Here is a 26,388-nt window from a genome sequence, read left to right as displayed (position 1 = left end):
CAGGTGGATCTCTGTGAATCCACAGGTGAGCCTGGTCTAAAGAGTGAGATCCAGGACAGCCAGGGATATACAACACAATGAAATCCTGTCCTGAGAAACAAAAAACAAAAAACCAAAACAACAACAAAAAAAATCAGGCTACAAGCTGGGCGGTGGTGGCGCACGCCTTTAATCCCAGCACTTGGGAGGCAGAGGCAGGCGGATCTCTGTGAGTTCGAGACCAGCCTGGTCTACAAGAGCTAGTTCCAGGATAGGCTCCAAAAACCACAGAGTAACCCTGTCTCGAAAAACCAAAAAAAAAAAAAAAAAAAAAAAAAAAAAGGCTACATTCTGGGAAAAACATGGCAGGACTCTGGGAAAAATCTGGCAGGAAATAAAGTTACAAATAATTCAATAGTTTTAGAAACCAAAAGCATTTGTAAAAATTGAAGAAATAATCAATGAACAATGGCCCTGTTCAGCATTTCCATTTTAAAATTTCTATTTATTTTTTGTGTGTACGTGTATGTGTCCAGGTGAGTGCACAACACGACACACGTATAGAAGTTGGGAAGCTGGGCTTTTCCTTCCACCATGTGTGTTTGGGGGACTGAACTCAGGACATCAGGCGTGGTGGCAAGTGCCTTCCTTACCCGATAAGCCATCTCTCTAGTCCTTGCTCTCCACTTCCTAAAGAAACTCAAGACATCTGCTTTCAGAGACATGGGTCGCCTCTAGAAGTTAAAGCAATCATCGTGTGTGCATGTGTGTGGCATGTGAGTCATGTGGTCAGAGGACAGTTTGGTAGAGTCCTCCCAGCCTTTACGGGGACCGGGACAGGAACGCAGGTGTCAGGCTGCTGCAGTAAGCTCCTTTACCTGCTGAGCCATCTTGCCAGTCAATTTTAGTTTTCCTTGGCAATTTCTTTGCACATGTGTGTGCATATGTGTGGGTACCTTCCTCAGTCGCACTCTCTCTTATATATGGAGACAAGGTTTCTCATTGAACATGGAGCTCACTGTTCTGTCTAGTCTGGCTAGCAGCTTGCTCTGGAGACCCTATCCCCACTTTGTTGCTTGGCCACTGAAGGTGGACCACTGTGCCCTGGTTTTTCACATGGTTCTGGGGGTCTGAACTTCTGTCTTCACCTTGGCAATGTTTTACCCACTGAGTCATCTCCCAGCACCATCTGAAAACTCTGTGGGCACTGAAAGGAGAGCTACAGAGAAAAGGTGATGTCTGGCAGAGTGATCTACAAAGGCAAGGTGCAGGGGGAAAAATCACTCCAAGAAAATGATTTGTGATGACTGCATTAAACTACATCTTTATGTTTTCAAAAAGTGGAGGAAATACAGGTCTTGCATGTTTCAGCAAAGGGCTCTTAGACTGTTGGTCTCAGCTGTGCGCTACCTAGATGGTCATGGGGGCTGAGTGACCTGCAGACATTCTTATCCTTGGCAGTACAGGCTGGGGCCACCTCCATGCTGATAAGCACATTCTTTGGCCTTCTTTGTCTACACGGTGTGATTAATCTTTAGAATCAGTAATGGGGTTGGAGGGCAGCAGGGAATCACATCCAGGAAGTAACTTCCAGACTCTCAGGAAGCCCAGGTCAGGGCAAAGCTATGCCGACTTATACATTTGTTAGATCTTTTAAGTAGATCTCTGAATGCATTTTTTTCAGATGCAAACAATGCATTTAGAAGCACACACCGCCAAACATGAAAATTGAACCCAGGGCCTTATGCATGCTAGGCAGACGCTCTACCACTGAGCTACAGACCCTAGTCCTACTCTGGATACATTTCTAATCAGAAGTATTTCATTTCAAATAGCCATACACATCCTGCTTTCAAAAAGACAGCGTGGCCCCAGTTTTTCTAGGTCTGTAACAGTAAATGGTTTTCTTCCCTCTGACCACAATCATGGTGACTAGGATTCTCCCTTCTGCTCTGGGATCAGCGAGTCAACCATCCTGGCATTTATTGACATGTTACCTTTTTCTGCATAATTCTCAGCTCGTCACTCAAGTTGTTATTCACCTTCATTAGCTGCTGTATCTTGGCCTCAGAAGCCACTAGGGCGCTTTTGACCTCCATAAACTCCTGCACAGTGACTGGTCCATCTGATAAATCTGAATCTAGGCTCTAAAAATAAATTGGGGAAAATGTTCACAATCTCAGATGATAATGTTAAAGACTAACAGCTAAAGAATTTCAATCTCTGGCCATGCCAGCTGAATTGCAAACCAAATGAGAAGCAGGGGCACTACAGTACTTCTGAAATTTTAAAGCCAGAGTTTCCTAAAGGAGCAGGCAGGGAGCTGCAAACCTATATGACACTGACTGCCTAATGCTTGTCCTGACTCGTATACATTTTCCATACTAATTTAAAAAAAATTTTTTTTAAGAACTCATTCATTCTATACTATTTATTGAGCATCAAGCAATTACCAGTGAGTGGGATATATCAGTACAGAAAATAAGCAAAGACTGCTGCTTCCATGGTGTTTATGTTCCAGCAGCATAGCTGGGATACCTAGCATCTAGTACGTAGTAGCACTGCAGGTGATTAGTGCTGTGGAAACAGATACAGTGGAGCAGGGGAGGGTGCAAAAGCTGGACTGGACTACACATTAAGGAGCTGGGTGAGCTGTAAGTAGTGTTTGAGGAGCGGAGGGCATCAGTGAGAATGTCTGGAGAAGCTTCCAACCAGCAGTGGAGCTCATTTGGGGAGATGTTTGGAAGGAAAGGTGGGAACCTAGTCATTCAATGGAGGGTCTAGCCCTGAGGGTGTGGTAATGGTCTTAGCTTTCATTGAGTGAACTGGTGTCCCTTCTGCCAACATGGGGAAGCAGATGCTAGACATATCTCTAAGTCCATCTCCCTGCTTAATGCCTCCGGAGCTCTGTCTTATTTTCTAGGGTCTGGGGAGTGCCTCCGTGGGTCAGTCCTGGGGCAGCCTGTAGGTGGGAGAGCCCTTCTCTCATGTTCACAGTGCAGTGCCTCAGTCTCTCCCTCTGGGTCTTCTGGCCCAGGCCCTGAGGCAGCTCTGTGGTCAGCCCTTTGCATATTTTCAGCAGCCCTCCAACTTCAAACTCCTGGGCTCTGCCTGCCCTCCAGGCCTCAATCCTCCAATGTGGCATCAGACCTCTACGCTGTGTGTGACTTTTAGGTTGTTTCTACTCATGACTAGCCTTTTCCTGAGGCCCTGGCTGTCCCTTCTGTCTGCCCAGACTTCCCTCCCTGAACTGTCTGGAGGCTCTCTCACTATCTCTTTATGAGGAATACCACCTGCTGGTGTGCACTTTATTGTCACCATCCCACTTCCCCATCAGTGACATCTTCTGGGGACAGGAGATGACCCTAAATGGAGAAGAGCATGCAGAGAAGCCACTCTATAAAATCTGAGTGTGTAAAAGCCTCTGCTCATGTCCCACGAATAGCCACGACACCAACAGACTGACTCTTCATTTGCTCAGGGACAAAAAGCATTTTTATCTGCTTGGCCTGAGGTAGCAGGAAACCCAGTTCCATCCATAGTGCCTTCGAAGGGCTAACCCTCACAACTTTGCAGGCAAGGTTTTTTTTTTTTTTTTTTTTTTTTTTTTTATGTGTATGTGACTTTTTCTGGTGGTGCTGGGAATTGAATGCAGGGCCTAGTTCATATTCGGCAAGCACTGTGCCATTAAGCACCAGCCCCAGTGGGAGAACACGTTTAAGAGACACATGTCTGTCTTGTGTGTCTGCCCTCTCACCTTCTGCCGGTTTGCCTTGCTTGCTCTGGTTTCCATGTCTGTGTCTTCGTCCGATGCCACACTGTCATAGTCTGGCTGGTCGTTGTCCTGGCTCTCAGTGCTGTGCTGGTTACTAACAGTTCTCAATATGAGTTCCACATTATCTGAAGATACAGAAGAGGAAAACTATTTTAGACTTAAAATATATTTTTTCCTTCTAAAAAAACTTTTAGGACTGGAAGAAAATGGCACAAATAGTAGGTTATATTCTCACCCACAGAGGGCTAACAGGAAGTAAGAAGCTCAACGGACAGCTACACAGAGAAGGTCAAGAGTCCCTGATCTAAGCCGGTAGGGTCTGACCTAGGTCCTCCGCATATGTCATTGCTGAGTAGCTTGGTGTTCTTGTGGGACTCCTAACAGTGGGAGTGGGGGGTGTTTCTCACTCTTTTGCCTGCTTGTGGGACCCTTTTCTTCCTACTGGGCTGCCTCATTCAGCCTTGATGAGATGGTATGTGCCAGGTCTTATTGTGGTTTGTTATGCCATGTTTGGTTAATGCCCCTGGGAAGCTTGCTCTTTTCTGAGGGGAGACGGAATGGGGTTGGATCTGAAGGAAAGGGGAAGGGTAGGGAAGAAACTGAGGTGGGGGAGAGGAACCGTGGTTGGGATATAATGTATGAGATAATAACAACAACAATACTGAGTCCCTGATTCAGCTGCGTGGCTGGACAAACTCCAGGGCAGCCAGACTGAGGCGATAAGCCCCAGGTTTGCATACATGGAGCACAGCTTCACAGCTAAAGCCAAGATGAAGTGATGTAACTGGATGATACCTGTGACACTTGTATAGGGAATGGCAAGTTAAACAGAGTTACACAGAGAGACGAGGCCTCGAAAACCAACATAACCCTAGAAAGCACACAGCCTGGAAACCAGGTGCTCAAAAAATAGAACAGTAGCGTTATGTCATCTGAATCCAACTTAACAGACAAGAGCTGACCTAGCGGACATGCGTGGACATTATCAGTCATGTCTATTTCACAGAGGAGGAACAGTGACTCACAGGCTCTGACACATTTAGAATAAAAGTTCATAAACCACCTAGGTTTGTGGTTTATTTGGGGCAACTCAATATACGTTCCAATTTCTAATGCTGTCTTATAGGCAGATTCATGTGGAGGTGAATTCTGGCTTAAGAGGAACAGCTGCCATTTTAATTTTTAAGATGAATCTGACTATAGGGATGGAGACACTATGAGTGACGGAGGGGACAACAGCAGTCTCTGTGATAAGTTGGCCCGCTTCTCTCTAGTCATCCATGTATGTATGTACACCAACAGTCTTGTTATTCTCAGTGAATATATTCTAAAAATTTGTCACTGAGGTTCTTAGAGGAGACAGAGGTCTACAGTTCCCGAGAGCCACTGGCCACAGCATCTTCATGAGCCAGTCAACACACAGCCTTGTTTTACATGCTCTGTCATACACACAGCAGATTCACGACCACAGTTTGGGGCCAGGAGCACACTTCAAGTCATGTGAGGAAGACGCTCATCAAATACACACCTTCCCCTCTGCCCCTTTTCTGCCTCTTCACACTCAGGGACATCACTCAACACCTTCCCCACTGTGCTTGGAGTCATTTTTTTCAACAAGAAGTATGAGAACGTGGACAAGCATGGCACTCTGAAAGGCACTTACACAGTACGAGAAGGGAAAATACAGAAGCAGGAAGGTATAAGGCTCAACCTCTGCCATGGATGCGCTTTGGGCACAGCCATCTATACAAATACATTTCCCTTACAAAATCGAGACTACACCAAACCTTAAAGAATGTATTATTTCACTTCACACTGCTAAGTATTTCTGGAAGTGTTTGTGTACTTCTCATGTGATTGTTTCTGTAGGATTTATTATTTAGCTGTTTCTAATGTTTTTAAATACAACATACATGAAACATCTCACCCGTTCTCTTTAAGAGTAGGCTTATTCTGAGGTTTCTGGTTCCTGCAGACTCTCCAGACCGCACCTTCACCGATCTAACGCACCTTCCCAGAGTCTTTATTCTTGGTTGAACTGATAGAACCAAATTCTTGAACAACCAAGAGGGAGCACAAATTATTGTCAGTTTATTGTCTGTCTTTGGGGAATGTGATATTGACTGGAACCTTAAGTTTTACAGCATAAATATCTTGTTTAAGTGCCTCAAATTTTCTGTACATAGAAAAATTGAGCCTAGAGTTTTGGGCTGGCTGCAGAGGAAGTGGGCTCCTGTGTCTGCAGACAGGACGTGGAGGATTGTGAGATGGATGCTCAGCGTGCTCCACATCTCATCACAGTGCTCCACATCATCTCATCACAGTGCTCCACATCATCTCATCACAGTGCTCCACATCTCATCACAGTGCTCCACATCATCTCATCACAGTGCTCCACATCTCATCACAGTGGTCCACATCATCTCATCACAGTGGTCCACATCATCTCATCACAGTGCTCCACATCTCATCACAGTGCTCCACATCTCATCACAGTGGTACACATCATCTCATCACAGTGCTCCTGGCCACAGAAACGCAAAGTTTACAGCTGCAAAATAGAATATGTAGCGGCAGAGGGGCTTGAAAAGTGACAGCAGAAGAAATATAACTGTAATCAAGAACCTTTCTTACTTATGTCCTTTGAAAACTTTAAGTTAGACTTTTGTGTTACTTTCAAGGTACCAATTTTATGGGGAAATAAGTGATCATGAAAAAATCACATATAAGTCTGAATAATATTTGATAATTTTTTGATAAAAGTTTTATTAGTAAGTGAGAAAAATACAGAACTTGAAGAGGAAAGAGGAACAAAATAACAGTAAGGTTGTTTCATAAAACCTCATGCATCATATTATTTTAAGGCGGTGATGCACACACCTTTAATCCCAGCACTCGGGAGGCAGAGGCAGGCGGATCTCTGTGAGTTCGAGGCCAGCCTGGTCTACAGAGCTAGTTCCAGGACAGGCTCCAAAACCACAGAGAAACCCTGTCTCGAAAAACCAAAAAAAAAAAAAAACAAAAAAAACAAAAGAAAAAGAGTAGAAACATACAAGTAGTGTCACAAACTAACTCTTCTAGCAAAAATCTGTATCGATGTATGTAAAATATTTGAGGCTAATGGCTTTTCTTTCTTTTTTTTAAAGCACAGTGATTATTTTTTTTTTATTATGTATACAATATTCTTTCTGTGTGTATGCCTACAGGCCAGAAGAGGGCACCAGACCTCATTATAGATGGTTGTGAGCCACCATGTGGTTGCTGGGAATTGAACTCAGGACCTTGGGAGGAGCAGGCAATGCTCTTAACCGCTGAGCCATCTCTCCAGCCCAGTTAATAGCTTTTCAAAAGTAGACTTTTCAAAAGTAGACTTGGCAAACCACCCTTTTATCTCATTATTTTATACTATATCCCCCTCTTCCTTTTAGAAAGAGATCTTTGAAACTAGCTCCTTTGTTTAGTTTTTTTTCCTGACCATGATGAATAAAAATTTTAACACCCCCCCCCCCAAATGATGGCAACACCTATAGCCCACCAAACAATGAAAATCTATCCACAGTTCACTTCTTGTGAATGTGGGCATCATTCTTTAGACTGATTCCTGTTGTCTGGGGGCACTAGTTTCTTTGTGGGACCATGAGAAAATCAGAATAATGATCAAGTCCTCACTGGGGTAGTCTGTGAGGTTGGACCATCTCAGTCAGCAATCTTGAAGCTGTTTTGGATGTGGAAATATGAGGAAATTGTAACACAGAGGTACTCTAATATGCTGTATCACCTGGAATACTTGGTAACTTTGAAGTACTCTATTCACCAGGGCTCCAACAGGTACCTTTCCGTCATAACATATTAGCAACAAACTCTCAGAATGGCTAGGTTACACTTATGAGCATCTTCAGCTTTAGACTGAACCCTGAGCTGTATTGTGACTGCCCATCACCCCAGCTCTGGACTGAACACTGTGTCTCACAAGGCCCAGGTACACACTCAGAACTGGACACTTGCCTTTTGACCTGGACAGAGGACTGCTCTGTTGTCTCCTCTTGGCGTCACTGAGGATGTCGATGACCAGCGTAGCAAATTCATGGGCATTAAACCGAGCTAATTTCTGTCTGCCCTAAGGGGGAGAAAATAATGGGAAAGTCTGCAATGTAAAAACAGAAGCATCAATAGTGGCAGCAGATGTCCAGGACTGTTAGCCTTAGGCAAGGGTCTTCCAGCTCCATCACATTAACTCAGTCACCATCATTCTCCAACTGACATCAGTATTTGCTATTATGAATTAAAATAAAATGGTTCGGGCAGGATGTGTAGCTCACTGCTGGAACATTTGACTAGCACATGAGATCCTGGGTTCAATTTCCAGCACTATCAGAATATAAAAACGTAGTTTTGCTATCAATGATTTAATTTTGAGCTGAGTGAAAAGTGAATCTGAAGGGAAATTTCCACATTTAAAGATAAGCTTATAGCCTGGATGTGGGTTTCATTCCTTCAGACAGTGGTTAGCTGGAACTAGAACCTCATTTTCTCACTCCTCTGTCTGAAATAGGCTTTTAATGTTCTACTGTTATACACAACACACACGTATAAAACTGATTTTGGGGGGAAATATTCTTAAATGAAAATTCCTTGGTACAAAGATTTACATAAATTTAAGGCTTCTGATTAACTAGTAAACAATTTTCCTCCCTTCCTCTCTCCATCTTTCACAGTCTTGCTATGTTGCCCAGGCTGGCGTCAAGCTTGAGGTCCTCTTGTCCCAGCTTCCTGAGCACTGAGATCACACAAGGAGCCAACAAGATGCCTGTCTCATCCGCAGTCACTCACAATCTTGTCAGAGTCCTAGAGTGTCCTTTTCTATCTCCCCACTCCACTACAGCCTAGAGTGTCCTTTTCTATCTCCCCACTCCACTACAGCCTAGAGTGTCCTTTTCTATCTCTCCACTCCACTACAGCCTAGAGTGTCCTTTTCTATCTTTACCATGTCCTCTCATGTTTGTGAGTTATGTGTATTTTCCTGTTCATATATGCTTTTCTTATTCATTCTCAAGTTGTCTATTTACGTGTATACAGGATACTATGAATACCACATCCGTCATTTCCCAAATAATATAACTTTTCACACTAAACCACTTGCCTGGTTTCGTGTTGAGGAGTACTCAGGATTGACCGGAAGAAAGGGGACGACTGTTGTCTCGGTTACCAGGGTGCTGTGGTTTTGCGTGGCAAGCCAAACTAGCCGGAGGAAAAGAGCCAGAGACAGAATCTTATGACACCTGTAGAGGTCCACTGGGAGGCATGGCTCACACACTACAAGGGAGACTCGGGGAAGCACACTCCGAAGCCAACACACACAAAAGTACATGTCAACACATAGGTTATGAGGACAGTAGCAACTGGGCAAGAAAAACCCAGGCTGGCAGCTTGCCACCTCCCACTGAGAACAGAAGCGCAGTAAAGCTGCATGTTAAGTCACCTGCGTCAGTCTCTCGCCTGTCAACTTCATCGTACACATCCATGGCAAGTTCTTCAAACAAATGATTACTTAGCTGAAAGTAAAAATATCAGGAACACAAGGGACAACAATTAACACCAGGAGGATTCCTGTGACGCATGCAGTCACCCTTTATCTCAGTGTCTTATTCAAAGCCAGTGCCTAGTGAATGCCTGCCGTTACCATTTCCCTGTTAGCAGCAGCTGCCTCTCCTAGGCCCTATTCTACAACAGGCGGGTTACTGCTACAAAGAGGCAAGACAGGTTCCCACTCTGCTCTGACTGTGCTAGCCAGCACCCTAGTCTTTGCTGTCCTGAAAACCTTTGTCTGATCTCCCATAAGGAATGGGTCCTAAATCCCTGGTGGGATAAAGAAGTGAACCCTCCGGTGGGGGTGCCTGCTGAGCGCAGTGGTTAGACAGCCACTGTCAGCAGTGGGCGAGCACCTGCTGCCCAGCGCGCTCAGCTCGCTTTCCTGGCTGACTACAACACAAGAGCTGAGCTTCCTTATTCATGCTGTGGTTCATCAGGGCACTGAGGGGCACAGCTCACAATACAATCACAGAGCAGCAGGAACTGGGAAGACTACCAAGGTTTTCCAGCTGAGAAAAGAGAAGCTCAGGAGAAGCCCAGTCAGGCTCCAGCTCTTCCACCTCAGTCTGACACTCAGAAGCTGTGCTCTCTCTGCTGATTGCTTTGTGGTCTGATGGCAGATGCTAACTTGTCACACTGCCAATCTGTGCTGTGCCTGACATTTGCAGGGACGTCACTTAGATGAACCTAGAGGTCTTTAAATCGACATTTTTAAAAAAACAAAACGAAACAAAAACACTGGTTACAGGGCCCTCAGAGGAACACAGGAAACGCCTAGAACACCCTACCGGGTTAAAAAACAAAAACAAAAACAGGGCATGAAATTCTGGCATATAATTTCAAGAAGGAAAAAAAAAGAGATACAAATAGGTACAAATTGGAAATAAAAACTGAAGGAAATATACCAAAATGCTGAGCCTGAGTTCAGACAGCGAGGTGACTGAGGACGAAGAGTCCATCTCCTTTTAACTTCTCCACTGAATCCACATTACACTCATTGTTCGAAATAAACCCTGCAGTCTTGCCAGGGAATACAAGGAAGTCTGGGAGTCTGAACATGCTTGAGAATCATCGAGTTTCTGCCTCCAAGGACTGGACTACAAGCTGTTCTGTTATCACTAATGGCATCATGATCCACTCTGCTGAGGGCCTGCCTGCCTCTTAGACATGGTGCAAATAGCACCCTGCTTAATACCATCAGTGAAGATAGCATTTACTATTGTCCCATTTTATAACAAAAAAAAAAAATGAGCAACAGACGTTACTGGCCTTAAGACTTTAAAGTGTTAACACTTACTAATTCAAGAATATATTGATTTTTTGTTCCATTTCCCTCAGTTTTTACTAGGGAGGAGAGTGAGAGTATGAGACAGACACAGTTAGGGAAGAAGAAATGAAAGGAGAGAGAACGGTATATAGACGAGAAAGGTGGTAGTGGTGGTGAATGCTACCCCGGCACTGGTAAGAGCAGCCACCTGTGAGAAGCAGCCCCTGGGATGCCCTCTTTCCCAGCATCCTTGCTGAAGGGGAGGTTCTGTGCTTGCAGGGCTGAGGGTGAGCACGGATGTTGAGCCTGACACCCAGTCTAAGGTCTTTAGAGCATATTAAACTCTGTCTGAGGTATTTATTTAATGCCTGTCCCATGTTAGATAAGACAGTCAAGCTCAGGTTTCCTGTGGCATCCGCCTAGCTGACAGTCAGAAGGAGACTGTCTGTCTGTCTGTCTGCTATGTATAACAGAAATTTGCTCACAGGTGACCAGTAATTAAAGGAAAGCACACACTCCTGTGCTGCCTAAAAAGCTCGACATCTCATTCATCTTACTCCATGGCCTCCTGAACTTAAGAAAGGCATTAAAACACACAAACACACAAACTGCAGATACAGAACACAGAGACACCAAACAAATTGCATAAAACACATTTATTTCACGATACAGTTAAATACTATTAAGAATAAATTTTCTTTATGTGATACTTCAAATGATACTGTATGAGGTTCTAAAGGGTCTCTTGTGAATGGGGAAGGAGGGGAAATCACGAATCAGGGAGGCTGGACTGTACCTACACCTCAGAGGTGCTTAGGCTCCGCAAGGGCTAAGAGGAATGGGAACTAGGCAAGGAAAACGAGCAGGAACAGAGTCCTGGAGCGGGGGCTTCAGAGAGCTGATTCCCAGAGCCCCCCCAACAGTGCATGCACACCTAACCAGACAGAAAGTGACACTGTGCTGAAGGGCCCTTAAAGGTAATGAAAAAAATAAAAAAATTAAAAAAACCAACAACACCAGGCGGTGGTGGCGCACGCCTTTAATCCCAGCACTCGGGAGGCAGAGGCAGGCAGATCTCTGTGAGTTCGAGACCAGCCTGGTCTACAAGAGCTAGTTCCAGGACAGGCTCCAAAACCACAGAGAAACCCTGTCTCAAAAAAAACAAAAAACAAAAAACAAAAAACAAAAAACAACAACAACAAAAAAACCAACAACAAAACGAAAAACAAAACAAAAAACCCCAAAACTGGTTCTGATCCAGGGAGCACTGAGAAGAGGTAACCAATAAATATCTGGTGAGCTTGACAAAAGGGAATCACTCTCCCAGGGCATCTTCAAATACAAAGATTATGTGACTGACAGGCCTAGGTCCAGACCATCAACTTTCAGAAGTGTAAATTTAAAAAGCTCTAAGGAACAGCATACAACGGGCAAGAGTCCATACTACTCCAGTGGATGAATGCACCAAGTCACTGCCCTGGCAGTATCAGCTACTGCTATTCCTTAGTGTCCCGTCCCCTGTGACTAATGGAAGAAATGCCATGGAAGGCCATCTCACTCACTCCAGTACCCTGAGAAATACCTAGAGTTCTGGTAGAAAACAATATCCGACTACCACAGGCAGGGGCTGCATTTTTAATACAAGAGAGAAGAACACAGATTGTCTGAAGTAGTCAGCGGACTTGGATATACTCAAGAGCTTTTGGTCTTCATTGCTACATATAGACCTGACAGCCTCCTTCTGATTCAACAATCATCTGATGCAAGAGCTAACTCAGACTGACAATAGGGACCAGCAGGGTGTTTCCATGCTGGGGTTCACCAGGAAGAGATACTCACAGACTGAAGCTTCTTCTTGGCAGCTTTTGCCAACTCAGACACATCCAGGCTGCTGAGGAAATGCACAAAACCATTAAGCAAGTAAAGAGAAGCTGTGAACTCTACAAGATTAAGATGCCCAAGGGATGAAATATGACGGTTCCTGGAACCGTCAGAGCCAAGCATTCTGTAGCCAAAGAGTCATTGAAGAGACTGGAACAATTTGGCCAGTGATTCCTTGAAACCCAGCAGGCAGGCCCTGGCCCACAACTGAGTGATCTCTAGGCCTTGGGGTGTGGCTTGGTGGTAAAACATTTGTAGAATGTGTGAGCTGCTGGGTTCCATCCACAGCACAAAGGGAAAAAAAAAAAAAAGGCAAAATAAAAAGGAAAACGGAGAAGGAAAATGAAAAGCCAGAAAGACAAGAGCACGGCTGGAAGAGCAGGGTCTGTCTGTGCACCACCCTGGCAGTACTGGCCCAGCGCTGCAGGGCCCTCTGCTGTGGCTGGGACGGTTGGGGGCAGCAAGCTAGGGCTTTTTTTGCTCAGCTAATGAACTAAGGATGGTTTTTATATTTTTTAAACATTTTGGATAGAGAAGGAAAAAAGAACATTCATTTCTCAAGATCTAAAAATTCGAGTTTCAGTAGCCAGCCCGTCATCTTAAGAGCTCGCTGACACTTTCTAGAGGAGAAGCTGTCAGCTGTGACAGGGTTCACAGCTGACAGAGCTTAACATATTTCCTGGTCCTTGACAAAATTGTTTGCCAACCCCTATTATAGGCCAAGAATATCAGCTCTTCTCTTCTGACACAGAAATACCTGTGAATATGACCTATCAACACAAACACCAGGACAACTGGCCAAATAGTGGCAACAGCATTACTGGCTCCAACTCCTTATTAGTGTTTCTGGGATCTGTGCTCTTTCCAAGTTAAGTTTCACATGGTGGTTTACTTACAGCCGTCTTATTTCCAAAGTGTATAGCCATAAAAGAGAAAAATGTATGGGCTCTGTTAAACACAAAATATAATACACTTACATACTGCAAACCAAGGCAATGTTGGGCAGATAAACTGGTTCTTACCTGTCTGCCATTTGAGGGATTATAAAGTGCTGTCCATTTTTGTGATCTGAAACAGAAATCAAAGTTTTGCTCATGTCAATATTGAGATATATAAAGGAGTGCTACCATTTTTTATTTTCAATTTAAATTTTCCAATTAGTCATTTTTCATAATCATGAGGAAACAGAGAAGTTCTGAGATTGGCTACAAGTTCCCTGAAACCTGACCAGTTCCAGACATCATTAGGCAGAAAACCTATGCTGCTCGGCTCACCCCAGAAAAACTGACAGAAGAATGCTGAGGGAGGCTCCACCAGCTCCTGGTGGCAGATGGCAGAGCTGCACTAAGCCTGGGAGAGTTCAGGGCTAGGGCAGGGGTGCTTTGCATGCAGACTCAGAGTGACTCCACCTTGCCATCTGCCGAGCAGTTCTGCCCTAACCTAGATTTCTAGAACAAGGATTCACATTCCAGTGAACAAACCACGGCAAGCACTTCTGTGGTTTTTGTGCCTGGGCATGGGGCACGCGGTAAATGTGCGTCTTACTTGGGAGGAAGCTGCTATTCATTTAGTAGCTCTGCTGTTTTATATTCTGAACAGCAAGCACATGTCTGCAATTATAGCACAGCAGTAGCTAAGGCAGAGGGACCCACCTGAGCTACGCAGCAAGACCGTGTCTCCTAAAGACAAACACTCTCTCAGTGTTGTCCTTAGCAATGTGCAAAACTTACAGTTGCTCCATATTTTTCCCCAAATTATACGACTAGTTCTAGGGCAGCATCACACTGTGGTTTTAATTTCATTTCTGTAATGGCTAATGATGCTAATCTTCATGCGCTTGGTTTTTTGTTTGTTTTGTTTTTGTGTTTAGCCATTTATACACTGACTTCAGGTTTTGTTTTTCTCTTTTTCATCTCTTTGAGATGGTCTTGATCGCCAGGGCGCAGGAAATGGCCCACAGCCCAGGGAGATTGCTCAGCAGGTAAAACCTCTAGCTGTAGAAGTCTGACAACTCAAGCCTCAGCTGTGGTGGCAAACACACACACACATGCATGCACATATGCAGGGAAGTGGGAGATGGAGACAGGAGACTGCCTCAAAGTGTCTGAGCCGGCTAGCTGGAGTACAGTGCACAGACAAGAAAGCCTCAAGCTCAACAAAGAGGAGAGAACTGACTTCAGAACGCTGGCCCAGGTGTACACATTCTCTTGCACATACATGGGCATGGTACTGCTTGTCTATAATCCCAGCCCTTAGGAGGATGATCAGAGTTCAAGGTCATCCTTGAACACACAGCAAATTAGAGACCTGCCTAATTTAATGAAATTGGTTAATTTCTTCTTTTTTTTTTAAAAAAATATTTTTATTGTGTATCCATGTTTTCCTGGCATACCACAAGGGTGGCTTGTGGCCACAGAGCTCAAAAGGTCAACAGGTTTCCTGGAATTGAAGTTGTAAGCAGTTATGAGCCGACACATGGGTGCTGGGGATGGAACCCAGGCCCTCTGCAAGAGTAGCAAATACTCAGCCATTTCTCTATCACTCCCACACTGGCCTGCTTTCAGACAGAAAAGAGTGTAGTCCTGGCTGGCCTGGAACTCATGAGACCCTCCTGCTTCTGTCTCCCACATGCTGAGATTAAAGGTGTGGACCACCACACAGACTACTCGAGAGCTTGTTTTCAAAAAAAATAAAAATAAATGATTCCTCTAAGAAAAGATGACTACATTCTTTGACTCAGTCTTTTTTTTTTAATATTTATTTATTTTATTATGTATATAGTATTCTGTCTATGTGTATGCCTGCAGACCAGAAGAGGGCACCAGACCTCATTACAGATGGTTGTGAGCTACCATGTGGTTGCTGGGAATTGAACTCATGACCTTTGGAAGAGCAGGCAATGCTCTAAACCGCTGAGCCATCTCTCCAGCCCTCTTTGACTCAGTCTTAACTAGCACTGCTGGCTCCTCTTGCGTGCAGTCAGGCGTGCAGATTCCTTATAGCAGGAGTATTTGTCAAGAGTATGGCAAGAACCTATCCGTGCCTAGCTCAGTTGTCATCAGAGAAACTTCCACCAGCAGCTGATGGGAGCAGATGCAGAGACCTATAGCCAAACAATAGAGCGCCCGACCTGGAGATCTCCATTGGGTCCTTCCCCTTGGAGCTTGGGGAATCCCCCAGAAGAAGGGGAGAACTGCAGAAGCCAGAGGGGTTAAGGACACCAGGAAAACATGGCCCACAGAATCAACTAAGCAGGGCGCATAGGGGCTCACAGAGACCAAAGTGATGATCATGGAGCCTGTACTGATCTGCGCTATGTTCTCTGCACGTGTGTTATGGTTGCTAGCTTGGTGTTCTGTGGAATTCCTAAAAGTGGGGGTGTCTCAGACTCTTTTGCCTGCTCTTAAACTTTTTCCTCCTATTGGGTTGTCCCACCTAGTAGCCCTGATAGGAGGATCTGTGCCTAGTCTTATTGTATGTATCTTGTTATCCCACGTTGACTTGATATCCTGGGAGGCCTGTTCCTTTCTGAGGGAAACAGAGGAGGAGTGGATCCGCGGGAGAGGAAAGGCTGGGAGGGGGGAGCGCTGGGAAGACTGGAGAGAGGGGAAACTGCAGTCAGGATGTTTTGTGGAACAGAATCATGTTTATGTTGCAGAATATTCCTCTAACTATGTAAAGCTGTGTTGCTTTGCCTGCCTAAGGCACCTGATTGGTCGAGAGCTAGGCAGCAGAGGGACGGGCAGGGCTGGCGAGCAGAGAGAACGAGCGGGAGAAGGGCTCTAGGATGGGGAAAGAGAGGAAGCAAGAAATGGAGGGGAGGCCTGGGGCCAGGCAGCCCGCGCAGAATGACACACAGAATGAAAGGTAAAAAGCCCTGAAGCAAAATGCAGATGAAGAAAAACAGGTTGATTTACCTTCTAAGAGTCAGTAAGACAAGCATAAGATAAGGCTGAGCATTCATAATTAATAATATCTCCATGTCATGATTGGGAGCTGGCTGGCGGCCTAAGAAAGTCTGCTACGAGGATGGACCGTATGAGAGATAAAGGAAAAGAACTGATCCTCAGCCTCCCACTGCTGGTGCTGCTGGTCTGTTGTGCCCAGCACTGCTCAGGTTGACCTTTAGTTTTTAAATGTCCTTGATGCACATTCTTACTGAAAATGTGATTTCCAAACCCAGCAGTGTTGGTGCACACCTTCACCTTTAATCCCAGCACTCAGGAGGCGGAGACAGGCGGATCTCTAAGAGTTCCAGGCCATCCTGGTCTACAGAGTGAGTTCCAGAATAGCCAGGGCTACACGGAAAAACCGTCTTGAAAAACCAAAGAAAAAAAAAGGGGAGGAAAGAAAATGTGATTTCCAAATACTTCCTTTCAATATCTGCTTAACTTTTCACTCTTAGCTCTTTTGGTTTTAAGGTCAGGTGTGCTGGTGTATACCTTAATCCAGAACTAGAGAGGCCAAACAAAGACCAAGAGGCCTATGTGACTCTGATGTCAGCCTAGTACTGGACTTAGACGAGCTCAAAAAACCAAGTGAGCAAGCAAGCGAGGTGAGTGCTTCTGACAAAACCCAAATTATTAATCGAACAAAACAAAAATCTAGGAACTTTGAACAAGGACCATGAGACCCTCCTTAGCCTGTAGCTTTAGGTCCTTTACCTGGATCTCCAGCCTAGATTCTACTGCTGTGAAGCTTGGTGCACGTTCACCTCCCTGCACACGGAGTGCAGTTGTTCCTATAGGCAATACCACATGCACTCACACTAAAGAATAAAGGAGATATGATTCGGAGCTGCTGATTTTGTTCTGTAATCTTCCTATACTCTTAGTTTTAGAAATTTTCTTGTAGGCTCCTTGGGATTTTCCACATAGATATTATCTCACTTGAGCGGGGAAAGTTTTTTTTCTTCCTTTTTCAGTTTCTATGGGAGGTAGGGTGTCTGGACTTTCACTTAGTAGGCATGGTGAGAACAGACACTGGCCTCAGGAGAACAGCTGGTTCTCTGGGCAATCATGACCAGTTAAGCAAGTTCCATCTGTTTCTGGTTTGCTAATTTTTTTTCTAAATTATGAATGGATGTTGAATTTGGCCAAATGCCACTGACTACTGCATAAGTTTTGTCTTGTAGTTTATTAATGCCCTGATTTTCTCTTTTAAAAAGATTTTTGAGTGTATGAGTGCTTTGTCTGTGAGTGTGTATGGGTACCATGTGGATACCTGTGTGCCCAAGGTCAGAAGACAGTGTCAAATGCCGTGAAAATGTAATCACTGAAGGATGCAAGCAACTTGAGGGTGCTGGGACCTGAACCTGGGTCCCCTTAACCACTGAGCCACCTTTTCAGTTACATTAACTGTTTTCCGGTAAGTTATGTTCCAGTGGCAATGTTGTATTTTTTTTCTTTTTACACATTTCTCGATTTACTGTGCTAAAATTTGCCGAGGATTCTTGTCTCCTCCCACACCGCATTCTTTCCTGTTGCTGGGTTTGGTACCTCACTAATCCACTAGCATGTGCAGAGAAGGGGTCCTGCTCTTCTTCCTCTCTTTCCTGAAGAGTTTTATTCTTTTTTATGGGTGAGTCTTTTGCCTGAACACATCTGTACCACTTCTGTGCTTGGGGCCCATGGAAGCCAGAAGAGGATGTGGACTCCTTCGGAACTGGAATCACACATGGTAAGAGGACGGAAAGAAGGCTTGGCTTGGTGGTTAAGAGCACTGGCTGTTCTTCCAGAGGACTGGGGTTCAATTCCTAGCACCCACATGGCAGTTGACAACTGTCTGTAACTCCAGTTCTAGGGTATCTAATACCAATGTACACAAACAAAGTTAAATACATTATTAAACAAAACAAAATCCCACTTGGTTGTAAGCTGCCAAATGGGTGCTGGGAAAGAACCCCGTCCTCTGGAAGAATGGCCAGTGCTCTTAACTTGTGAGCTTAACTGCTGAGCCATCTCTCCAGCCCTTTTCCTATCTTTTGAACCTGGGGTATATGTTGAGGTATAAATTCAAATTCTTGAACAATCCAGATTTTCAGGGTTGGGAACTCAGTCAAGTATTAGAATGTTTGCCTAGCATGCATGAGACCTGATGCCCTGGGTTTGGTCCCCAGCACTGCACAAAGGGCTTAGGGAGGAAATCTAAGTGTATACGAATATACATTTAAGAATAGATATTTATATTCTTTTTCTCAGATGGATTGTGGTAGTCTGTGGCTTTTAAAGAATGAGTATGTTTTATCTAAGCTGTCATATTTTTCTGCAAAGTTGTAATATCTTCCTACTGCTGCTTTCTAGTGCTTGGCAATCAAGCCCAGAGCTTTGTACCTACAACTATGCCAAGCCACAGCCTCGGCGTCTACTTTTCATTAGCCATTAACTAATGGTGTTATTAAGATCCTTTTTAAAATAGGCTTCTATCCACTTTCTTGATTTCTATATCAAGCATATCCGCCATGGTAATGTTTGGTCCCTCTGTTTTCTGTAACTGTCCTGTGCTGGGTTAGCCGTGCACATGTTTATCTCTAGCTCCTCTGTGAGAAGACTAACTTTAGAGCTACCTTCTCAAATCCAAGTATTTAATGCAATAAAGCCTCCTATAGACGCTGTTTAAATATATCCATGAACATCTTCCCCCACCCCACCCTCTCACTTTCTAATTGTGAAACAGGGTCTTACTATGCAGTTCTGGAATGCTTTGGATTTACAGGTGCCCCATGTGCAGGGATTAACAGCATGCACTACCAGGCCCATCCAATCCTACAAATTTTGACACTGTATTTTTATTTTTATTTATTTGGAAGTATATACCTGTGATTTCAGTACTTGGGACAGGACTGTGGTGAGTGTGAGGTTAACCTGGGCTACAGCATGTTACTGTTTTAAAACAACTACCCAACTCCATATATATAACTTCAAAGGCAGTATGTGGAGTCTGCAGTAAGGCCCTTCCTCTCAGGTCCACTGGTCCATGTGAAAGTCAGAAGACAATCTCTAGGATTAGTTCTCTCCTTCCGCCAGGTGGGTCTGGGGGCTTCAACTCCTGCTGTCCAGTGCCTCTGCCTGCTAAGCCCCCAGCTGCGGCTCTCTCTCAGTTCTACTGACACGTACGTGACCTGGAGCGCTGTATCTTCTTGGCATAAGTGCGCCCTTCTGTCATTGTTTCATGTCCCCTCGATCTTTGCTATTTTTCTTTGTTTTGAGGTCTACTCTGACCCACTCAGATCACATCTGCTTCATTCAGGGTGGGAAGCCCACAGACAGCCTGATGTCGGCATAGCTCCAAAGTCTGCATGGACAACTGTTCTATATACCTTTTGGTGTTGACCTAATCATGGTATTGAACTGGTTTCTTGTATACAGTGTGCAGCTCAGCTTTCGTTCTGTAACCCTTTCCTGACACTACTGCTTTTAAATGCTCTGTTGGTCATTAACAGTAAGGTTGTGTCCAGATTTATGTCATTTTATTACTTATTCTCTTTTTGAGCTTCGTCCCCCCCATTTTTCTTTTCTTTTTTCTTTTTTCTTTTTTTGAATATTTTCAATAAAGATCTTTCAATTATTTGAGTATTGTTTGATATTTTTTTAATTTACCTCTAGGATCTTTTAAAAAGATTTACTTATTTTTATTTTATACACGAGTGTTTTGCTGGCATGTATGTCTGTTGTACCATGTGTGAGGACCGCCTGCAAAGGCCAGAAGAGGGCACTGGATCCCATGCAACTGGAGGTACAGATGGCTGCAAGTCAACTGTGGGTGCTGGGAATTGAACCTGGGTCTTTTGGAAGAACTGCCAATGTTCTTAACCTCTGAACCATCTCTCCAGCCTCTATCTCTAGGCTTTTTGATCACACCACTTTGTCTTTTTCTTGGTGTCGCTGTGCTAAGGATTGCACTACCCATACTTCTCAATGTACCTAGAAATGTTCCTTCCCCACTTCAGACAAAATGTAGGAATGCTACTGTATTTCTTTCACCCTTTCTCATTCCTGCTGCGACAGCACAATACACACACACAGAGCGATGTACACTGCATGATAGAGTCATTACTGCCAGCTGCCACGCACATCTGCAGCCAGGTTCCTCTGCTATCATTCACCCCTTAATCTGATGTTCAGGCTGATGGCCTCAAGACCCTTCTCCAGCACGGCTGTTAGAGAAATGGAGTATCTGATTTTTCTTCATCTTGCAGTGTGTTTAACTTGTCTTCATGCGAAAGGTAAGGCTTTACTAGCTATGGGCCCCCAGGCAGGCAACTCTTTTCTTCTGTCACTTTAACAATAGCGTTTTATTTCCTTTCACCTCCATGACTTCTGAGGAGCATCAGGGCAACAATAGGATGCTCAGAAAGTTTGGCACTTCAGATTTCTGCATCAGAAATCTACAGCAAAGTATTCCAAAACAGATTTTTAAGAAAAATCTGAAACCTATAACATTTCTGGTACTAGGCATTTCAGATAAAGGATATTCAACTTTGCTATGTGAAATACTGTTCTGGATGTTTTTGAAGTACTTTTTCCCAGGTTTCTTTTTGCATTCACCTTCTTTGAAGTTGGAGTTTCATGAATCTTTTTTTTTTTTTTTTTGTCTTTTAAGGCAGGGTTTCTCTGTGTAACAGTCCAGTCCAGATTGTCCTGAAACTTGCTTTGTAGATTAGGCTGGCTTCAAACTCAGAGACCCACCTGCTCTGCCTCCTGAGTTCTGAGATTAAAAGCATGCACCACTGCCCGGCATGAGTCTCGGGAATCTTTACGTCTTTTCAGACTTAGATTTTGGTAGTATTTCCTGTGCCTACACATAGAGTTCAGAGGCTGACACAATGTGTCTTCTTCAATTACCTTTCTAACCTATTATTCTTACTTCTTTAATATTTATTCTATTGTATGTACATGTGTGTTTTGCCTGCATGTATATACATGTCCCAATTTGTTCCTGGTGCCTGCAGAGGGCAGAAGAGTGCTTTGTACCCCTAGAACCTGAGTTATAGGTGGTTGTGAGTCACCATGTGGGTACTAGGAAGCAAACCCAGATCTTCTGCAAGAGTATCCAGTGCTCCTAACTTCGGAGCCATCTCTCTAGCCCCTCTACCCTGGCTGTCCCAACTTCACTCTGTATACCAGGCTGGCCTTGAACTCAGAGATCTGCCTGCCTCTGTCTCCAACTGCTGAGATTTAAAGGTATAAAACCCCACTTCTACTCCTTTTAAAAGTTATTTATTTTTAAGATTATAATTACATCATTTAGCTTTCCCTTTCTTCCCTCTAAGCCCTTTCATACAGCCCTCTCTGCTCTTTCAAATTCATGGACTTTTTTAATCATTATTTTACATGCATACATGCTTATGTATATACATACATGTATATGACTACACCACCCTTATTTTTTAAGATAGGGTCTCTTACTAAAACCTGGAACTCACTGACTGGTCAGACCAGCTGACCAGCAAGCCCCCATGATCCTAATTCCTCTGCTTGCCCAGTGGTGGGCCTTATATTCATGTACCACACGCCTGGTTTATACACCTCCTAGGACCAAGCCCAGGTCTTGATGCTTGCAAAGCAAGTGCCGTATCAATGTAGTGCCCACCTCCATTCTTCAGTATTACCCACAGGTCCCTGAGGCAGGCTGCTGTTGGTTCTCCTTTTCGTGTGCTGGGAACTGAGCCCAGAGCCTCTGGCATGCCAGTAATCCCTTTACTACTGAGCTACATCACTACCTAGCTATTTTTAATATAGTTTTTCTAGTATTTTCAGCCTGCTATTAAACCTACTAATCTGGATTTGAAATTTTTAGCCACTATAATTCAATTTTAATATTCCTTCTAGGTTCTTCTCTGTGTATGTGTCTTTAAGAATGTCCACTGCTTTTCAGAGCACAGTCTTATTGGCAGCTTTAAAATGTTTCTGAGAATTCCAACAGGACATCTCGTGGGAGCTGATTCTCTCCTTCTGTGTCATGTGAGTTACAGGGTCACTCGGGTCACTGGACAGCTCATCCAGTTTACCTGCTGGCCACCAGCTGCCCCTAGGCCTAGCATCTGCTTTCTCCTTGTATCCCCTGAGGTTTTCCTGGCTCTTCATATACAGAGTCACTATGCGAAATCAAGGATATTCTAAACACTGTATTATAAGACTCTGGGCCTTCTTTGAAGTCTATGGAAAGTGTTATTTGGGTTTTACCAGGCAACAGAGCAGGTTGGGCTCTGCCTGCTGAGCAGGCAGCAAAAGAAAAGCAATCCAGCCAGGCGGTGGTGGCGCATGCCTTTAATCTCAGAACTTGGGAGACAGTGGTAGGCGAATCTCTGTGCGTTCGAGGCAACCACGTCTACAGAGCTAGTTCCAGGACACCTAGGGTTGTTACACAGAGAAGGGTTTAAAAAAGGATTTTTTGTCTCAAAAAACAAACAAAACAAAACAAAAAAACCAAAAAAACTAAGAAAGAAAAGAAAAGGAAAGAAAAGAAATCCATGTTCCCCCACACAGGTGGCCAGACATTTAGGCACTTTCAGTCGCTCTTTGTAAGTTGGGGGTCTCACCTGAACGACCCTCTTTACAGTGTGGGATTCCTAAGGATTTTAAGACTTATGAGAGTGAAAATAGAATGAATATTTCACTCGGCCGAGGGAAGAGGTTCTAAAAAGTCAACGACTGTTTCTATCCTTGAATCCTTCTAGCAACTAAGGGCTCCAGCTTTGATCCTCTACTGTTAGTTCCACAGCGCTCAAGAACTATGATGCATGTTCAACTCTGGTTCAGTTATGCTCTGGGATTCTTGAAACAGATGTTTCTCTAGAGTGAAAAGTTTTAAAAACTAAAATCCCAGGTTGACAAGATGGTTCTGTGAGTAAGGCCATCCGCTGCTGACGACCCGAGGTTCTATCTATAGAATCTACAAGGTGGATGCAAAGAACTGGATCATGCAAGGTGTCCTCTGACATGCTAACACACACGTAAACACACACACACAGTAAATGTAAAAAATTTAAAACTACAAATTCAAGAGTTGACCAACTTTGTATTTTTATTCATAACTACAGCTATCTTAAGCAGGAATGGTGGCACACACCTGTAATCCTAGCATTCAGGAGGCAGAGGCAAAAAAATAGAGACCACTAAACAGAATTCCAAAGTAGGAAAGCAACCAACAAGCCTACCCAGCTATGATGCCTATGAACCATAACTATCAGTATGGCACTATAACCCTAGGGGTGCAGAAGTGGCAGGCATACCTTGGTAGTAACCAACAGTTCTCTAGTTGGACTTAGGATCTTCTCAACAAGAGGGAAAACTTCGTCACCTACCCAGAGATAGTGAAGTCATGGATCTTGTAGAACCTACAGCCATCACTTTATTAAACCAGCATAAACCCTAACTATGTTCTCAGTATTTGTCCTTGTACCCACAGATAAGTGTAGTCCTCATCCCTCAAGGAAACTTCTCTCTAAAACAAATAGAGACCACTGCAGAAAAACACAGTCAATCACAGACACAGTTGTAGAGCCCAGTCCCAACATCACAACTTTTGCACCTAAGGCTGAGGGATCATTACGGAAGAGGGAGAAGAAAAGTGGTCAGAATCTGAGGACCTAGGAGTTTGCTGTCAGACTGTGTCTCCTAGAAATGTCAGAGGCTACGCCCATAGAGGCTCACCAACATGGCTGCCTGAATGTGACCCAACAAGGACGGCACAAACCCGCTAAGATGGAAGGGAAAGCTTAGGAGGCTCAGTCCTCACAGAGAATGATTAAGAAACTAGACTGCTGAGAGCAGAAGAAACAGTCTTCCTCACGGAAGCACGCCAATGACGACCAATGCTAAATGGCCAATCAGGAAAATATACATACAAGTAACATAATACAAACTGGAAAGGTTATAGCCATGTACTTAGGAATATACAGATATATGTACACACACACACACACAAAACCACACACACGCATACAACAACAATTAAAGAAAAAAAAGGCCATGAATTCAAAGGAGAGCAAGGTGGGGGACATATGGGAGCATCTGGAGGGAAGAAAGGGAAGGGGAGATGAGGTAATTATCTCAAAAATTATTTAAAACAGTTTGAGACCAGTTGAAGGTATACAGCAAAGTCCCAGGTCACGTGGGATACATTGTGAGACCCTATCTAAAAAGCAAAAGAAAACAAAAATAAAAATTCTGCAGTTATCCTTTCAAAAAGAAACCCTTATGGCAATCTTCCTGAGGACTTTTTTTGTTTGTTTGTTTTCGAGACAGGGTTTCTCTGTAGCTTTGGGGCCTGTCCTGGAACTAGCTCCAGAGCAAGTCATAAAAATGTTGTCCTGACCTGTTTTTCCAGAGTAGAGGTGCAGCAAGGCTGTCCTCTCTCTCACCTGGTTTCCTGCCACAGAGGTAGAAGGCCAGTCTGTCAGTCAGCTCGTACTGTATTTCCACGAGGCGCTCAGCCAGCTCATGGTGCCCTCCTTGCCTACCAAGAGAACAAAGCACCATTGACACAGCTCAGTTCACTGTCGTTGAGTCAGAAGAGCACAGGTCTGTTCTGAGACACCTGAGCAGCTTATCAAACACAACTGACTATCTGGTCACTTTCAGTGTCTCCTCCCAGAGCCAGAGCCCCACCAGGCGACCCTTTTCCCTTTACAAGGTAAAGACACATGAGAGGAATAACTTCATTTAATGAGGTGAGAAAATCAACTTAATAAATAGGTTTCCAAAAGTCAACTAGAGTGTTCACAGAAACACCCAGCCTTGGGGGATGGCCCCAGGCTGATGTTCTGAAGAAGGCCCTTCCTCCTCACAATCCTGATGCCTGTAGTCAGCTGCCGGATCAGAGCCTAGAAGTTAAATCACTTCAAGGGCTTCAAGGCAGACTAACCTGATGCAAAGCCCACCCCTGAAGCTACTTCTGCCTCTGTATCTGCCATTTCTGCAACAGGAAACAGTGTTTGCCTGTCTTTATTCCTAAAACATTTAACCTGCCTGGAATCTTTTTAGCATGTAAGTAACTATTACACACAAAGCTCATGAGAGACTCCAAAGTGAAAAAATGTTTACTGTGGGTTCTGTTATCGTCAAAGATGAAATCTAGCTCCAGCCAGTTTCTCTCTCCACATACTTCCTGACCTACTACACACTTCTGAACCTAACAGATGCCGTTTTCTCAGTAGGTGACATGGTGCTGGTCTGGGCGGAGCACCTGGCGGAGCTTTTCATTCTGGCTGAAATGAAGCAGCATGGTCCAGCCTCAGAGCTGAGGAAACATTGCGTGCCTCTCACCACTCCTGAGGCTTGGCTTCTCCAGCCCATCTCCATGGTGATGAACATACTCTGTCCATCCCTATCTCCTACTCTTGACTCTGCCTTTCTTCTCTCAAGGATGCTTTTTTTTCCTCCTTCATAGCTCCATATCCCACCTACTCCTCAAAAGACCACTGAAGAAATGTCCTAATCACTGGGGCCACAATGCAGAAACTTTACATATGCTCATTTTCTGTATGGGTCAGTGTGGTGTGTATGTGAAATGTATGTTTGCCCACATGTGGGCTCAAATGTGTGGAAGCACACATACATGGAGGTTTGAAGTCTACATCAGGAATCTTCCCGATTGCTTTCCACCTCACCATTGAGGCAGAGTCTTGACTGAACCCAGAACTTGATGATACAGTCAGCTAGCCACAGGGACCCCCGTCTGCCTTCTACTGCTGGAATACAAGAGGGCTGCCATGCTCAGCCAGCACACTCACGAGGCATCTGGGTGAGCGCTGAGGGTATGAACTCTGGCCTTCACGCCTGTACAGCAAGAGCTTTAATCGGTGGTCCTCTCCATAGTTCCTTACATATGCTTTTTAAATTTTATTACCTATTTCATGGCGTGTGTGGCTCAGGGCACAACTTTTGGTAGTGGG

The 26,388-nt window shown here is 44.3% G+C and overlaps 1 protein-coding gene across 9 annotated transcripts in view; it reads right to left on the bottom strand.

Moving 5' to 3' along the window:
- The window catches only part of Git2 (GIT ArfGAP 2), a 51,099-nt gene that overhangs the window by 13,919 nt on the left and 10,792 nt on the right, over window positions 1–26,388 (bottom strand). For 3 of the 9 annotated variants that reach the window (XM_057763602.1, XM_057763605.1, XM_057763610.1), the window contains exons 7-14: window positions 24,856–24,950; window positions 13,514–13,559; window positions 12,450–12,501; window positions 9,234–9,306; window positions 8,895–8,992; window positions 7,760–7,871; window positions 3,737–3,879; window positions 1,977–2,126 (exon numbers count right to left, since the gene is read on the bottom strand). In XM_057763602.1, coding sequence (XP_057619585.1) covers window positions 1,977–2,126; window positions 3,737–3,879; window positions 7,760–7,871; window positions 8,895–8,992; window positions 9,234–9,306; window positions 12,450–12,501; window positions 13,514–13,559; window positions 24,856–24,950 — 769 coding nt within the window. The remainder of the gene's footprint in view (window positions 1–1,976; window positions 2,127–3,736; window positions 3,880–7,759; window positions 7,872–8,894; window positions 8,993–9,233; window positions 9,307–12,449; window positions 12,502–13,513; window positions 13,560–24,855; window positions 24,951–26,388) is intronic. The other 6 variants (XM_057763607.1, XM_057763609.1, XM_057763611.1 and 3 more) reach the window with 4 other exon arrangements.

This window comes from Chionomys nivalis, chromosome 3 (assembly GCF_950005125.1).
Source record: "Chionomys nivalis chromosome 3, mChiNiv1.1, whole genome shotgun sequence".
Classification (NCBI taxonomy): domain Eukaryota; kingdom Metazoa; phylum Chordata; class Mammalia; order Rodentia; family Cricetidae; genus Chionomys; species Chionomys nivalis.
This window is presented reverse-complemented; position numbering and strand designations above follow the sequence as displayed.